Here is an 18,535-nt window from a genome sequence, read left to right on the forward strand (position 1 = left end):
AATGAACTGTACAGTACATTGGGTTATATTGAATAGTGTATAACCGAGTGACATAGTATCCATGTCATGTCACATTTTGCTGCACAGCATGACATGTTTGTGTTGTCTAGTGCAACATTAGACCTACTGCACTGTATGCCATTATTGATTCCTTTTTCAATTCACTAAATCAGGTGACTGACTACTTCGGCTGTTTACATATCACAGTGTATTAGGAAACATAGTACCTTATTTAATTGTCTGTGTTGCTCTGTACTGTGCTCACCAACTGTGTAGCAGCACAACGTCAGATTCCAACAGTACATGTACACTTAAATAGGAAAGCAGCCATTGTGTGTCGATATTGAGATCATTCATGTTTCTTGTATTGATTTATTTAATGTACTGTGACTGTCTGCACTCTGTCAACAGATGTTGGATGTGAATTCATGTGTTTCCCGTGGGATACTGTAAACGTTTATTTATGTCCCCATTGAGTATTGCGGGTAAACATAGGACTATGGGGTCAACATTGTTGTACTCTCCACCAATGCTTATGCTGTCTACAGTACCTACCTATATGTTTGTTTGAATCCAATCTCGTGAGGTTATAGTGTGTTTTGAGGGAGCCTGTATGTGTCTGCGGTCTGCACCATATGAAATGATGTATGTTATTTGTCACTAAGATTTAGCTGATGTTGTTTTTAACAATAAGTGTTAGCTGAATATGCAAGAACTATACGACTATGACCTGCTCTATGACATGGTGTCTAAATCCATCATTTAAGACAGATGGTAGATGAATGCAAAGATTGGTTTGCACTGTTTTGTATTAAACTATAGATTTATTTGACAGTATTGCATATTACTGTCCTATTGTATTCTGTAATCCCCCTTATAGAAATACAGTGGGAGATGAAGTACAAACATGTCAGCTGATTCTCCTCATATGATATGTACTGATACGAGCCCTATAGGTTCAGATGTGCCAAAGATATTTAGAATTAATGAATGACTGAGTTAATGTATTTCAATTTAAAGTTAACAGCATATCATAATAGTATAGAGTACGTAATATCTGATATCTCTAAGTAAACTCTTAAGACTCATTTACTCGTCCATAGTAAGTGTTTATTGAAAACTAAAATGAGAAATGTAAGTATGGTTTTCCCTCTACATCAACAATTGGTAGGTAGCATAATAGTTACGGTTTCCTTTCATCTTCTGTAACTCTTTCGATTTTTTTTCTCCCTTTTTTGTAAATTGTATTGAGTAAATAGACTGTTTGAGAAAACTTGACTGTTGGAGTTTGAGAAAATGTATGAATTTGCTGAAACTTGACTGTTGGAGTTTGAGAAAATGAATGAATTTGCTGGAAGTTGTCCTTACCATTTCATAACGTGTGATTCCACGCTGTCATTGTATCTATAAGTGACCATAACTGCTTAGGAATAAACAAGCTATAGCCTACATGTTTAAGAGACTGTGTGAATAATGTGAATATAATCTGAATAACAACTGGGGCCATATAGAAGTTGTACCAAGTTCTTGTTTTTATGCTTCCCGGTTTGTCCAGCAGAGGACATTGCTTACAATAGAAAAATGGCTCAAAACATTTTACTGGAGAGGTCTTGTTGGCAATAAGAATAATGTGAAAACTTCCCACTGTCAATAACTTGCAAAGGTTTAGCACTCGTGACAGTGAGAACTGAACTGGACCAGTCAGTTATCAGTAGCAAATGAAAGGCTTTCATTAAATTGGGACTGGAAAACTGTACTGCACTCAAAGTTGTTACTTTTATCCAACATCCACTGTCATAACCTACCATAAAAACATCATGATATACATTTGAAAACACTTTCCAACATGTAACTGTTGAAGCATATCCTATGACATTTCCCATGATATTGTCTTATTATGCTGCTTGGGCACTTTCCACTGGCAAGGATTATTATCATGTGGCTGGGAATCAACGCCTAGCAACCTCTGAAACTGTCCCAACAGCCCAGCACAAACAGCTACTGTGTTAAACCAACTTATGTAAGTCCTTCCAGACTAAAGGGTCACAGACACAATGCTAACTAATGTTCTAGAAATAAGCATAATGCCTCTAACAAAATGCATTTGTATCCCAAAGCACATGAGAATTTAATTCAAGTGAGCCATGTTTATTGATGTTAATGTTGTTTGTGATTAGTGTTTTCCCATTTAGGACAGTACAGCCACCCATTACTTATCAGAGAAGCCCTCACTAAAACTTTCCTCCCAAATAGAGCTGTGCCGTGATGCGTGAGCAAACCAGACAAATTAGGAAATGAGGATCGGCCAGGAACTTCCAGAAAAACGAAGACCTCCATGATGTTTTGTTTCCCTTTATGGGTTAACAATTATCACAGGATATTATTCAATTATTTTCCACTTACTTGGCCCACTTATAAATGTCATGATGGGGGTGTTGTACCATACTGTACCATATTAGCCAGATTTCCCTGGGACTACTAGAGCCTTGCACTGCATATCTTGTTCTCTTTTTACAGTCTGACTGGGAAGACGTTTAAACTGCGTCTAGCATCCTTAGAGAAATACTGCTATGAGAACTGAACTGAACAAACTGATTTAGTATTGGGGGTACAGAAGGGTGACATGGGTTTTGGGATTATACAGTTACATTGGAGAGCTTTATGTCACACTCAAAACAGTTACCCAGTTATCAAACTTCTCAGCTTTTGTATGTACTTTGCCAAGACGTAGTTTCACTGTTGTTATCTTGAAACATTTAATGTAGGAAGCCCCCATCCCAGATCCATGCCCCACCTCTCCTCTCCTGGATGTTTGATGGTCTGTGACTAAAGAGAGCAGACTGTGGCCCTTTCAGCTCAGTGTCACCCTGGGTACCCCACAGATATCAACCTGTTCAAAGCCTGACAGAATTCTAAAATAATGGGTCCCATTTTTAACCATTGTACACACCCCAATCCCAGAGCCCAGTCTATAAGAGGTTGCTTCAGAGACATGGGGGTGGAGGAGGCAACCCTCTATGGAAATTGTTTTTCTCACTCACATTATAGACATTTCCCTATAGGCATTATTGTATGCAGGAGGACACTTAAGACAGTGTGGAGTAGCCTAGTGGTTAAGAGTGTTTGGCCAGAAACTGTAAAGTTGCTAGTTCGAATCCCCAGGCTGACTATGACTTGGTGAAAAATCTGTGAGGCCCTTGAGCAAGGCACTTAACCCTAATTGCTCCTGTATGTCACTCTGGATAAGAGAGTCTGCTAAATGACTGAAATGAAAATGGAGTTTAGCTGTTTACCATACAGTAGATCACACCTAATAAATGAATTACAACTGAAATATGTTTATCACAAACTGTGATACTACCAGAGATTGTATCAAATACTGCGGTCTAAAGTGTGTATTTGTGGGGGGCTGTGTGTGTGCGGAATGTTCATGGCAAATGTACATTTTGTGGCTTCATTTTCTACATATTTGAAAGCTTCTTTGAAATCATCTTGTGCTCAATCAGAATTGAACTAATTAAATTTATTAAGATTGGTAATGGCAATTGCTGACCCATGGTTTGAAAGATCCGAATTACATGCACTGTCCTGATTTAGCCCTCCTCTGTAAGCTGTTGGCTAACCCAGTCACATCCCACAAATGGCATTCCACACAAGTCACATTTCAATTTTTTTCAAGCACTGAATACTAAGGCTGTTCTTGGGGAAAATCCACTTTCAGTACGTAAGCCATTACCGCGGTTACCAAAGCAATCAGTCAACAACCTATAACAACCATAGGGACACAGCAGGGGATCTGGCCTCCCATCATGTAAAAGAAAGCAAGTCTCACTTCTCAGATCTAAACTCACCATGTAGAACGACTCAGAAACAAAGCAGGCATTGGGAAAATATTAATCCACTCTCCACTTTTAAACATAAAATTACCAATTCAAACTCATTCTACTGTAACGAGTATGATAAAGCTGTGAGTTGAATAGGCTTACAACATAAAAAGGAAAGGCGTTTTTTATCTACCTCTGAGAAGGATGATAGTGGTCTCATATACAGATATTGATGCTTTTGATGGCCATGGTTTGTGCCTTCCTTAGTCACAGTTTAATTTAACCACAACATACAGGTTTGTCATCATGGGCAGTTTGGCGATTAAGAGTACACTGTGAATGGAATCCTTCACCCTGGAGATTGAATGAACGGACAGTGTTCTGCTTGCCCATTGAAACTCCCATTCCTTTCCACTGCCTCGAACCGTTAGATTTGGAATCATGTGAATTGTTCAAGAGGATGCAGACCTGCAGCCTGACATCGCACAATATGACATCGCACAAGAAAATCCCCTGCCCTTCCACAGAGCCTCTTCCACCACCAGCCACATGAGCCATGCGTGCCCTAGCCAAATCACTTTAAGTCATTTGTGGGACATTAACATTAAAGTTGATTTGACCCTCGATCTAAATTTAGCCAATCTAACTAAACTAGTTGAGTGCCTCTTTGTAACATCTCTATTGGTGTCTAGGACAGAATACTGAATCTCAGATCAAGAATGTGAACATTTTTGTTGTATGAATAAAGAGAGGTTGTTGTTCGCTAGGTTTCAATGGAAAACAAAATTACTTAGGCTTTAATAACGTATCAGCTGCATCTTGCTGAGAGTGGAATTCAACTAAGCCCTGGGATGTAAAGTAATGTTCTCAGTGCTTAGTTATCATCAGAATGCTTGTCGAAGGTGCAAGTGATGTGAAGAATGTACACTCAGTGCAGACTGAGGAATGGGTGTTACTTTAGATTCCGTTGGGGTTACTAGATTCAAACTGGGATAGTTTGGAGCAAAAAGATAAAGAAGCATGCTGTGACTGCAATCTTTCTATCAGATTACTCTACTGGCGATAACATTAATTGCCAACAATTCATTCATAATCTGCCAACGGAGTAATGGGTTAACTCTACAGGTCAGGGTTTGTAACTTGTGAGAGACAGCCAATAGCTGACCAAGGGCAATAACACTGCTGTGTCATTAGCTAGCTGTGTCTTGTCTCAACTTAAGGCCCTAGGCGCTACACTTAACCCCAGGGGTCGGAGGTCGGCTGACACCAGACCTTGTTGATAACAAATTATTTCTGTTGAGTGGCTTCATTAAGAAAAGGCTCTGTGACCTGGCTTGTTAAAGCATGGTACAGAACAGCCAAATGATCATTAAATTGCAGGGGGGGATAAAGAGGTTGAGGAGACAGGTGCTCCTGCTAGAAAAAAATACCTCATGCAGGTGTCACTACTCATAAGCCTTAAAGCCTAATGAGAGAAACAATGGAGAGAACAACCAAAAAACAATGGGGGGGGGGGGGGTATTTGTGGTTCCAGAAATAAGAAGGCTAAACTCTGAGTAATATCTGTTAATGAATCTAGGCCTTGAATTAAATACTAGAAATCAGATGAGTTACACATTTTTAAACATATTGTAAAAATTACATGGCACCGAATTATATGATGGAACAATGCCGTCTCTATAGTGAAACAAATGCTCTTTGCAAGTTTCAGCAGAACATCTTCATTGACATGACAACAACAAATCAGTTATCTAAGATAGATAAGATCTGACCCTGTAGCGTATTGTCCTTGGGAGATTAGAAGAGCATGTAAACTCCAATCATCAGGGAGAAACAATCATGTCTGCATTCTCCACAGTTTAAATGTAGAGTAGGGAACCTTTACCAGAAAACCATTATCATTCTGACACCTACTAACTGTAGGTGTTAACATCCCAAACCAACTATTTTCACTGAAACCAGCCTCTTCTGTGTTCTTGGTGAGGGAAAGGTTGTTACATGCAGATAGCTGTTCTTACAATGTTATTCTGTTATAGTGCAATGGTTTGCCATAACACGGCTCACTTTGTCAGTGCGTGACTATGCCACTAGTTCCTTTATTACAGAATTAAATGGTTTTGGTTTGGGTATGTAATGGTTTTGGTTTCGGAATGTAATGGTTTTGGTTTGGGAATGTAATGGTTTTGGTTTGGGAATGTAATGGTTTTGGTTTGGGAATGTAATGGTTTTGGTTTGGGAATGTCATGATTTTGGTTTGGGAATGTAATGGTTTTGGTTTGGGAATGTAATGATTTTGGTTTGGGAATGTAATGGTTTTGGTTTGGGAATGTCATGATTTTGGTTTGGGAATGTCATGATTTTGGTTTGGGAATGTAATGGTTTTGGTTTGGGAATGTAATGGTTTTGGTTTGGGAATGTAATGGTTTTGGTTTGGGAATGTAATGGTTTTGGTTTGGGAATGTAATGGTTTTGGTTTGGGAATGTCATGATTTTGGTTTGGGAATGTAATGGTTTTGGTTTGGGAATGTAATGATTTTGGTTTGGGAATGTAATGGTTTGGGAATGTAATGGTTTTGGTTTGGGAATGTAATGGTTTTGGTTTGGGAATGTAATGGTTTTGGTTTGGGTATGTTTTGGTTTGGGTATGTAATCATGTTGGTTTGGGTATGTAATGGCTTTGGTTTGGGAAAGTAATGGTTTTGGTGTGGGTATGTAATCATGTTGGTTTGGGTGTGTAATCATGTTGGTTTGGGTATGTAATGGTTTTGGTGTGGGTATGTAATCATGTTGGTTTGGGTGTGTAATCATGTTGGTTTGGGTATGTAATGGTTTTGGTTTGGGTATGTAATCATGTTGGTTCGGGTATGTAATCATTTTGTTTTGGGTATGTAATGGTTTTGGTTTGGGTATGTAATCATGTTGGTTCGGGTATGTAATCATTTGGTTTTGGGTATGTAATGGTTTTGTCATGATGTGTTTTGTGAGACAGAGGAAAGTGTGGCTGACTGATTAGAGGACTTCAGCTAAAATTACAATTAGGCAAATTGTCTGAGTAAATTGTTTTCAAGTCGGTGCAAGTAAATTAGCAACATAAATCTTCATCAGGATTGCTTTCATTAGAGCTTTCTTTCCCTCTCCCAGTTTTCTTGGAAACATCATGTCATAAACTTTAATGTAATAAATCAGTTGATAAACAATTATTAATATCATGTTAGATTGACCAATGACCATCCAAGATTGATGTTAACTTCTCCATGATCCTTTAAAGAGAGCCCATCCAATTTCAAACTCTGTTCTGGAGGAATCTGGTGCAGTTGCATATCAACTGATATCAGCTCATAATAGCATATGTGTCAGGTATTTGTGGGGATGCATGGCATGGTCAACATGCCAACAGGGTACACCTTGCTAACGCTACCCTTGTCTCCAGCAGGTCCAGTTCATGAAGTCTGCCACAGATTAGCATCTAGACAGGGTGCTGAGAGTAATGTGATACAGGGTCTATGGAAAGGCCTTAACAGACCCCAGTGGTTGATGACAGCTAAACATCAAACAGACTTGCAAGGTCTATGACCTTTTTACTAAACTTCACTGTCACAGTGCCACTACCTGTTGTTAGGTATCAGCCATGAAAGGATGTTTACCATTCGTTTTGCAATATTTGACAAATATTTATTTAACTAGGCAAGTCAGTTAAGAACAAATTCTTATTTTTAATGACACTGAGGAACAGTGGGTTAACTGCCTTGTTCAGGGGCAGAACAACTGCCCCTGAACAAGGCAGAACAACTCAGGGATTTGATCTTGTAACCATTCGGTTACAAGACCAATGCTCTAACCACTAGGCTACCTGCCACCCAATATTTTGTGATAAAATTATTTCCATTGTTGAGCAACTTCAAGTCTCATGAATCAGAACAATTTCCTTAACACATTATTCGATTTTTTTTTCAATTTCCCCCCATCTTGTCTCATTGAGTCAGAACAAAGTTTTGGCCAACTCCAAAATGTGAATTTATTGCAACACTCCAAATGAAACACTTGTGGAAATGGTTATCATTTTTTTCAGTTAGGCCACCTCTATTTTATTTTTTTACAGTATGTTGAGGAGCTATCCCCAGCCAGCTTGATAAAATGATTGCAATATAGCTGTCATGCCATCATATTCAGTAGCTCTAATAAAAATAAAAATAAATAGTGCTGCTGGAAAAGTCTATGGCAGTTCAGCTAGTCGCCATAAAAATGGCGAGGATAAGAAGTTTAACGCAGCGGTTCAGTGAGGGATTTTAAGGAGTCAGATTTCCATGTCCATGGGCCAGTGACTCACTGAAGAACTGAGAATGTCTTTGTTCGATTGGTGGGTTTACTCCAGGCTGTCGGAGAGAGAGAGAGAGGGAGAGAGCTTGAGAGTGCACTCAGCCGCAGGAGATGCAAAGGTCCGCAGGAGACAGAGCGCGTGAGAGAGCAGATTCCAACTCTAAGCACGTTAAGGACCATTTTGAATTCTTGGATTTTGCAAATCGAGCCCAAAATGATTATTCGGTAAGGGTGTTTATTTTAATGTTTTGTGCTTAATTTTGAAGACCAAAAAAGATTCGGGCTAACTCACCTAACATAATTTGCTTATCTCCAGCCTGTCCAGGTGGTCTCTGGTTATTCATCTCGTCCTGCTGTATCACTTTTCTACTGCGGTTCAGGTCATTGAAGGTAAGACATTTTGAAATGTAAGTATTCATAATTAATATATGTCTATTTGATGTATTTTTTTCTGGGAGATAGGCTACTTGGAAGTGCTGTATGTGATTCTCAAAGCCTAGGCTATTGACCTGCTACGTGTACCGCGGTAAAGAATGTATTGAACATTGGCTAATTGAAAGACAAAGTAGCTTCTTTTCAAATAGCCTTCTTTATGTGAAATTGGTTACATACATTATGTCAAATTGATAAAGGCTACATGATCACTTTGCGAGGAGGTTGATTTAAAGCATGAATCCTTAGTTGCTAAATCGATTTTTGTACCTATAAATTAATGTTATACTCTATACCCATTGATTATTGAAGAAGATAACGTATAAATGCCTCATGAGCTTAGTTCAACTGTTCTACCCCATCAGAACCAATCATATAAGCTTGTTTTACTCCAATGTTTGTAAACTATGTAAATGTAAACACACACTGTATAGCCTCAAAACATGATTAAAACTCTAATTTGGATGGCCAGTCCTTGCATCCATAGCTCTGTCTATGAAGTTGAGAGTGGTTACATTTCTCCAGGCCATCCCTTAGCTTTTTACTAAAACAGAGGCTGGGCAACTGCTTTGTTATTGTTTCAATTAAAGCCACAGTGCGGTCAAAATTCTGTTATTCCTGTGTTTTATATCATATTGTACAACAGGTGATGAAACTAACTGCAAAAGTGTGAAAAAAATGTAATCAGTGTTATTTCCTGATACATGCATTCCGAAAGTATTCACACCCCTTGATTTTTCCACATGTTGTTGTGTTACAGCCTGTATTAAATGTGGATACAGTTTCGATTATTTTTCACTGGCCTACACACAATACCCCAAAATGTCAAAGTGGAATATGTTCATCCAAATTAATTAAAAATGAAAAGCTGAAATGTCTTGAGTCAATAAGTATTCAAGCCCTCTGTTGTGGCAAGTTTAAATAAGTTCAGGATGAAATATGTGCTTAACAAGTCTATGTGAGTCTGTACACCCCCCCCCCCCCCTTAACAAGTCTATAAGTTGCATGGACTGTGTGCAATAATAGTGTTTAGCATGATTTTTTGATGACTATCTCATCTCTATACTCCACACACCCAATTATCTATGAGGTCCCTCAGTCAATCAGTGAATTTCAAACACAGATTCAACCACAAAGATCAGGGAGGTTTTCCAATGCCTCGCCATGAAGGGCTCTTATTGGTAGATGAGTAAAAAAAATCTGACGTTGAATATCCCTTTGAGCATGGTGTAGTTATTATTACACTTTAGATGGTGTATCAAAACACCCAGACACTACAAAGCTACATACGTCCTTCCTAACTCAGTTGCCAAAGGGAAGGAAACCATTCAGGGACTTCACTATGAAGCCAATTGTCACGATCGTGTGGCGGATTGACGGACCAAAATGCAGCAGTTGGAAAATAAGCCATCTTCTTTATTAACACCACGAAGATGAACACGACACAAAACTCTATACAAACTAACAAAAACAACAAAACGACCGTGAAGCTACAAACGTTGTGCACATACATACATGCTACAAACGTTCTACATAGACAATTACCCACAACCAATGAGAGCCTATGGCTACCCTAAATAAGGCTCCCAATCAGAGACAACCGAAATCAGCTGTCTCTAATTGGGAACTCATTCAGGTAACCATAGACTCTCCTAGACAACTAAACATACATAGACAACACTAGAAACATGTACTCCACACAAACCCATATACTATACACAACCCCTTTACCATAAACAACACCCAAAACCAACAAAACATAAACATTCCCCATGTCACCCCCTGACCTAACTAAAATAATAAAGAAAACAAAGAATATTAAGGCCAGGGCGTGACATAACCCCCCCCTTGAGGCGCGAACTCCGGGCGCACCATACACAGTCTAGGGGAGGGTCTGGGTGGGCTTCCCTCCACGGTGGCGGCTCCGGCTCTGGTCGTGGTCCCCACTTCACCACAGTCCCTAACCACCTCCTTAGCTTCTTCAAAATGACCCCTCTCCACATTAACCCCATTGCATTAAGGGGCAGTTCTGGACTAAGGGGCAGCTCCGGACTAAGGGGCAGTACCAGGGTAAGGGGCAGTACCAGGGTAAGGGGCAGTACCAGGGTCAGGGGCAGTACCAGGGTAAGGGGCAGTACCAGGGTAAGGGGCAGCACCAGGGTAAGGGGCAGCACCAGGATAAGGGGCAGCTCCGGACTGAAGAATGGCAGCTCCGGACTGAGGGACTGCAGCTCCGGACTGAGGGACTGCAGCTCCGGACTGAGGGATGGCCCATGGCTGGCTGACGGATCTGGCTGCTCATGGCTAGCTGACGGATCTGGCTGCTCATGGCTAGCTGACGGATCTGGCTGCTCATGGCTAGCTGACGGATCTGGCTGCTCATGGCTAGCTGACGGATCTGGCTGCTCATGGCTAGCTGACGGATCTGGCTGCTCATGGCTAGCTGACGGATCTGGCTGCTCCTGTCTGGTTGGCGGCTCTGGCAGATCCTGTCTGGTTGGCGGCTCTGGCAGATCCTGTCTGGTTGGCGGCTCTGGCAGATCCTGTCTGACGGACGGCTCTAGCGGCTCCTGTCTGGCTGGCGGCTCTAGCGGCTCCTGTCTGGCGGACGGCTCAGTAGGCTCATGGCAGACGGGCGGCTTTGCAGGCTCATGGCAGACGGGCGGCTTTGCAGGCTCATGGCAGACGGATGGCTCAGATGGCGCTGGGGAGACGGATGGCTCAGATGGCGCTGGGGAGACGGATGGCTCAGATGGCGCTGGGGAGACGGGCAGTTCAGTCATCGCTGTGCAGACGGCAGACTCCTGCCGGCTGAGACGCACTGTAGGCCTGGTGCGTGGTGCCGGGACTGGTGGCACCGGGCTGGGGACACGCATCTCAGGGCTAGTGCGGGGAGCAGGAACAGGGCATACTGGACCCTGGGGACGCACATTAGGCCTAGTGCGTGGGGCCGGAACTGGTGGTACCGGACTGGGGACACGCATCTCAGGGCTAATGCGGGGAGCAGCAACAGGATGCACAGGACTCTGGAGACGCACAAGAGGCTTAGTGCGTGGTGCCGGAATTGGTGATACCGGGCTGGAGACACGCACCATAGGACGAGTGCGTGGAGGAGGAACAGGGCTCTGGAGACACACTGGAAGCCTGTTACGTGGTGTAGGCACTGGTGGCACTGAACTGGGGCGGGGAGGTGGCGCCGGAAATACCGGACCGTGCAGGCGTATTGGCTCCCTTGAGCATTGAGCCTGACCAACCTTACCTGGTTGAATGCTCCCCGTTGCCCGACCAGTGCGGGGAGGTGGAATAACCCGCACCGGGCTATGTAGGCGAACCGGGGACACCATGCGTAAGGCTGGTGCCATGTAAACCGGCCCGAGGAGACTCACTGGTGGCCAGATATGTAGGGCCGGCTTCATGACATCCGGCTCAATACTCAATCTAGCCCTGCCAGTGCGGGGAGGTGGAATAACCCGCACCGGGCTATGCACACGTACAGGAGACACCGTGCGCTCTACTGCGTAACACGGTGTCTGCCCGTACTCTCGCTCTCCACGGTAATTACAGGGAGTAGGCGCAGGTTTCCTACCTGACTTCGCCACTCTCCCTTTAAGCCCCCCCCAAAGAAATTTTTGGGGTTTTCCCACAGGCTTCCTACCGCTTCGTCGTGCTGCCTCCATTCGCCGGTATCCCTCCTCGCACTGCGCCAGAGAATCCCAGGCGGGCTCCGGCACTCTCCCTGGGTTGATCGCCCACCTGTCGATCTCCTCCCACGTAGTGTAACCCAGATCCTTTGTAGGTTCCTTTTCCTGCCTCCGAGCTAGCTCCTCATATCGCCGCCTCTCTGCTTTCGCTGCCTCCAGCTCAGCTTTGGGGCGGTTATATTCTCCTGGTACCTCCCGGTCTAAAATTTCCTCCCATGTCCATAAATCCTTGTATTGCTCCTGTTGCCGCTGGTCATGCCGCTTGGTCCTATGGTGGGTAATTCTGTCACGATCGTGTGGCGGATTGACGGACCAAAATGCAGCAGTTGGAAAATAAGCCATCTTCTTTATTAACACCACGAAGATGAACACGACACAAAACTCTATACAAACTAACAAAAACAACAAAACGACCGTGAAGCTACAAACGTTGTGCACATACATACATGCTACAAACGTTCTACATAGACAATTACCCACAACCAATGAGAGCCTATGGCTACCCTAAATAAGGCTCCCAATCAGAGACAACCGAAATCAGCTGTCTCTAATTGGGAACTCATTCAGGTAACCATAGACTCTCCTAGACAACTAAACTTACATAGACAACACTAGAAACATGTACTCCACACAAACCCATATACTATACACAACCCCTTTACCATAAACAACACCCAAAACCAACAAAACATAAACATTCCCCATGTCACCCCCTGACCTAACTAAAATAATAAAGAAAACAAAGAATATTAAGGCCAGGGCGTGACACCAATGGTGACTTTAAAACAGTTATAGAGTTGAATGGCTGTGATAGGAGAACTAAGGATGGATCAACAACATTGTAGTTACTCCACAATACTAACCTAATTGACAGAGTGAAATTAAGGAAGCCTGTTCAGAGTACAAATATTCCAAAACATACATCCTGTTTGCAACAAGGCACTAAAGTAATACTGCAAAAAACATGGCACATCAATTTACTTTTTGTCCTGAATAAAAAGTGTTATGTTTGGGGAAAACCCATTAAAACACATTACTGAGTACCACTCCATATTTTCAAGCATAGTGGCTGCCTCATGTTATGGGTATGCTTGTAATCGCTAAGGACTGGGGAGTTTTTCAAGATATAAAATACATGGAAGGGAGCTTAGCACAGGCAAAATCCTAGAGAAAAACTGTTTCAGTCTGTTTTCCACCAGACAATGGGAGATGAATTCACCTTCCAGCAGGACAATAACCTAAAACACAAGGCCAAATATACACTGGAGTTTCTTACCAAGAAGACAGTGCATGTTCCTGAGTTTCAGAGTTACAGTTTTGACATAAATCTACTTGAAAATCTATGGCAAGACCTGAAAATGGTTGTCTAACAATGATCAACAACCAATTTGAAAGAATTTAGAAAAGAATAATGGGCAAATGTTGCACAATCCAGGTGTGGAAAGCTCTAGAGACTTACCCAGAAAGACTCACAGCTGTAATCACTGATAAAGGTGCTTCTAAAAAGTATTGACTCATTGGTGTGGATACTTATGTAAATTAGATATTTCTGTATTTAATTTTCAATAAATGTGCAAACATTTCTACAAACATGTTTTCACTTTGTCATTATGGGTAATTGAGTGCAGACTGGTGAGAAAATAAATCAGTTTAATAATTTTTTTATTCAGTCTGTAACACAACAAATGTGGAATAAGTCAAGGGGTATGAATACTTTCTGAAGGCACTGTACTTGCTGGTTAAAAATACAATCTACACAGGACCTTCTAATCAGCAGGTTTACATGGGCGGGAGTTTTAGGTTTGCATGGTGTCATCACCATGCTGTAAATTGGTTAATAGACCAATAATAAAGAGAGTACCAAATCTCGATACCAATAACAGCGATTTCTCTGTTTTTCCCTCCCCACTCAGACCACTCCCAGACATTTGCTAAAAACCTACTTTTGCCGATTTTAATGGAATTATATTACAGTATGGTACTTAATCGTTACCCAGAAATGAAATGATTTGATGTTGATATAAAAATGGCTGCATTGGGCCTTTAAGGACTCTGGCTTTAAGGTGTGAGATGTAAGCCTATGTAGTTTTAATTTAGTGTACATTACATTGGACCACCCAGGCTGCAGATGCTTTTCAAATGACCTGTCAGCTGAAAATTTTACCTCCACACTGAAAGTTGAATGCAACTATTTTATTGTATGAATAGTGAAGGCATGTTTTATTCCATCACGTAGATTATCATGTGCATACAGTAGCATATGATAAACAGATTCAGAGCTAGTCTTGAGTTATATGATCATATGACGTCCTTATGTGGACCTGTATTTTTTGCATATGTATTCAAAATAATTTGTGAGTCACATACAGTACAATACGTGTAAGTGAACACTTTTTAGAGTGTATAGATATCCCCCCCCCCCTCCCAATTTAGCATGTCTAATTTATTGAATTTGTTTCAATAGGACCTCATATACTGTGCTATAGGATGTGGATCTATTGTTTGTTTGATGGGACATGGTTTCCTCCCCATCCTCATGTGTGCACAGTGGACCTGGAAGCAGTGGTCTGGTTAAACACAGCACCTGGGTGTGAACTGGTGTGGTCACTTCTTATGTAAATTAGGACTTCCCTCTTGTCCACATGCTTGTAATGCTGACCAAGCCGTGTGGAAAAGTGACTTTGAAGTGGGAGAGGAGGAAAACACTCCCATCCCATTCTCTCTATGGGTTTTAGACAGGGACGTGAGAGGGAGGGATGATATTGGGGTGTTTCTCCCACCCTGTGTGACAGGGTTTAATACGGTCTCTGTGTTTACAGAGCTGCACCTTCACTGGGTTTAAGTCCAACCAAGAAAGCCAAAAACATCCCCTCTGGCTACAGACTAATGTTGATTGAGTTGGTGAGCAGATATTATCCATTTATGCTTCAGCTTGTCATCTCAGACAAGTGCACTATTGTGGCACCTTATGAAGTAAGGTTCACTAGGACATTGTTATTACCATAGAGATATAACTGTGCTGTTATTTAAGGTTGTTACTTTATCATTAACCTGACTCTGCACAGTACCATCTGTTGAACACAGACTTGTGTTAATCTCTGAAGGACTATTCAGAAATACATATTTCCTTTTCAATCTGCTGTCTAATGGAGTGGCTCTGGAGAATATCATGTTAACTATGCTTCGGATCAAATTAGAATAAAAATACCAAATGCCTGTATAATAACATAATTCCGATTCGCAATGTGCAGTTTTGAGATGTCTGCGTTAAAACATGGTGTATGTGTAGGAATGTCGTAATTCTAAATATAATCATCACTCGATTGCCAAAACATCTGGTAATTAAGATGTGAAAGGCAACAGGGATTGTGTCGTCTTCCCACAAAATCCACTGCTAACTGAGGTAAAAAAAAAATATGACCGAGGACTTCATCATTTTACAGTCAAGTCTATTTCACAGATTTTATTTTATTTTATTGGGGCCGAATATTACTGCCTTTCACATTTGATTTTAGTTTAGTTCAGTTCCTCATGAAGGAACTCATGTTTGGCCAATAAAGTACAGTGAGGTGACCCCCTGTAACGCTCGTCTGATGAAGAAGGAGTGGACCAAGGTGCAGCGTGGTATGTGTTCATGATATTTTATTAAATCAGAACACTAGAACAAAAATAACAAAGAGAAAAACGAACAGTTCTGTAAGGATACTAAACTATACAGAAAACAACTACCCACAAAACACAGGTGGGAAAAGGCTGCCTAAGTATGATTCCCAATCAGAGACAAAGATAGACAGCTGCCTCTGATTGAGAACCACACCCGGCCAAACACAAAGAAATAGAAAAACTTAGAAATAAAGAAACTAGAATTCACACCCTAGTCACACCCTGGCCTAACCAAAATAGAGAGTAAAAGCCTCTCTATGGCCAGTGGGTGTTTTCTTTCGAAGCCCAGTTAATATGTTGAACAATTCACAATATTAACCTTATTCACAGATTTATGGGCTAAGAAATTCCCTCCACTTCTTGGAAAGGGTCCCAGTAAGCTCCATTTCCAGTATATTGCCATGAAGAACAGAATTGTGTTTAAAGACCAACTGTAAAAGTTGTCACTGAGCTATAATGTAACGGTTAGCTTTAGTTTTGAGGAGAAAAGCCACTCAATGGAAAGTTATTTTACTTTTTGGGACGTTGACGTGAATATCATATTTCCCATGTGCTCAAAATGTGTTATTTTGTAGACGTGAGGTTTCCTCCTTGGTTACATCTGTTGAAAAGGCTAGTAAGTACAACCCTCATCTAAAGATTATCCACATTTGAATGTGAAGGCAATCTTGTGTCTGCCTTAGAAAACTCTCTCTCTCTTTTCTCTCTCTCTCTCTCTTGGCTGCTGCTCCATCCTATAAAGTTGTGGAAACACACCCAGTGAAAGGGAAGCCCTGGCCATTATGCAGCTGTGTTGGGGACGACCTGACACAGATTCATAGAGAGATTACACTGGCATGGAGAATGAATGACTAGATGTACCTCCTGTCAACACCTCACATTTAGGTTATATCCCAAATGGCACCCTATTCACTTTATAGTGCACTACTTTTGACTAGGAGAGTGTTATTCCTGCTGGATGGTGTCTTCTCTCTCATCTGTGAACTCTTGCTCTGATTGGTCTGCTTGTGTTTGTGTTTGTACTGCACAGATGACCTATTGTCTATTGTTAGATTATAGCAGCATCTCACCACCTCATCAAAGGGTCAGAGTGCTGTCTCATGAGAACCATTGAATGAACTAGACCAGGTGACACATTTAACATCCCAGGTGTGTTCAAACTCTACACTGTTCTCGTTGTTAGGAAGAGGTTAACCAAACGTAGCATGTGTAAAATAAAATAAAAACTGTCAGGGGAGGTTCTCTTCTGCACTGTTCAACCAATCCAGGAGCAGGAGTTAAGATGTCGCCTGGTTAATGTTAAAAAGCAGAAGTCGTGTCCATTTCTCCTGAAAACTTGAACATCCGGTTGTTGGGGACTCTACAGAGGCTAGTTAGAGGTTAACATGAGCTCAAAATGAACTTGTAAGATCATAAATCCTGCTGGCATATGGGTGAATTTACACAAAATGACTCCAGTCTTCTCCTGTGAGACCATAATTAGAGGAGAGTGTGACTGTGGGGCTACAAATCATTGAGATACCAGTCGACACTAGACAGTGATCATCACAGTGACAGTTCATAGTTTGAGGGCACACTACTAAGTTATCTCACCTGTACATTTGACCTCTTTCACTCCCTACAAAGGGAGATTTATGAATGAACTCTGCTGGTGCTGAATCACTGCTCAGTCACTGTAACACATCTGTCTCAGCCTGAAAAACAATCAATAGAGGTTTGTTTTACTGGACTGTTTTCCTGTGTGGACATAATGTTGCCACATTCTGTTATGACGTGATGCCACCAGTGCTGTATGATTTCTGGTTGGTTGAGTGAGCCAGTGAAATGGCTAGATAGTCTTTATAGAGCGGACTGAAAGACAAAACCAGACACAGAGGCATTGTGTTTTCCTTACCTGCCAAAGTACGTGTGTGTGTGTGTGTGTGTGTCTGTGTGCGCGCATGCATTTGTGTACTTGTTGTTTTTGGAAGGGGCTTGCTTGTCTGAACCCTGATACCCTGCTAACTCTTCTGTCCTGTTGTGTTGTGAAGGGACCCTTGGCAGACCCAGAGAGACGGCCCAGGCCCTCCTCTGTCTGACCCAAATAAGCATGAGTGGCAGACCACACAATGCATCTCAACAGGTCTCTCTGCCCAGCCATTACTACTAATTGTGGGAACAGCGTTGCAGCAGAAACGTCCCTAGTGAACTGTACTGTACTCCCAGATGTTATTAGGAATCTAGTGACTCTATCAGACACTTTATCAGCTACCTTTCCTTTTTTAGTGGATTTGGACATTAGGCCACTTTAAGCACTTAATGATCAAGGACTGTGTTATTTTGGCATGGCATCATACAATATAAGAAATGTATGTTCTTAAACAATGTATTGCATTAATGGTACTGTAATACTTTAGCTGACCTGACCTCCCAGAAGGTATTCATTTAGAATTAGGTAAATAAACTCATCTGATTACCCAGCAAGACAGGTGATGTTTCAGAAAACGTTCCTGTTAATTACACTGATCTTTAAAGGTGTGCCCTTAAGGCTGACCCTGAACTGTTTGTTATTGCTTCCAATGAGGAAACAAATTGAAATATGTCCGTGTTAGCCCTTGT

The 18,535-nt window shown here is 41.7% G+C and overlaps 1 protein-coding gene across 1 annotated transcript in view; it reads left to right on the forward strand.

The window, feature by feature from the left end:
* Window positions 1–8,195: 8,195 nt before the first annotated feature.
* LOC129814035 (collagen alpha-1(XVIII) chain-like) overlaps window positions 8,196–18,535 on the forward strand; it is a 123,062-nt gene continuing 112,722 nt past the window's right edge. The window contains exons 1-2 of the mRNA XM_055866791.1: window positions 8,196–8,366; window positions 8,458–8,531. Coding sequence (XP_055722766.1) covers window positions 8,356–8,366; window positions 8,458–8,531 — 85 coding nt within the window. The 5' untranslated portion in view covers window positions 8,196–8,355. The remainder of the gene's footprint in view (window positions 8,367–8,457; window positions 8,532–18,535) is intronic.

The sequence above is a fragment of the Salvelinus fontinalis genome, chromosome 17 (assembly GCF_029448725.1).
Source record: "Salvelinus fontinalis isolate EN_2023a chromosome 17, ASM2944872v1, whole genome shotgun sequence".
In the NCBI taxonomy this organism is placed as follows: domain Eukaryota; kingdom Metazoa; phylum Chordata; class Actinopteri; order Salmoniformes; family Salmonidae; genus Salvelinus; species Salvelinus fontinalis.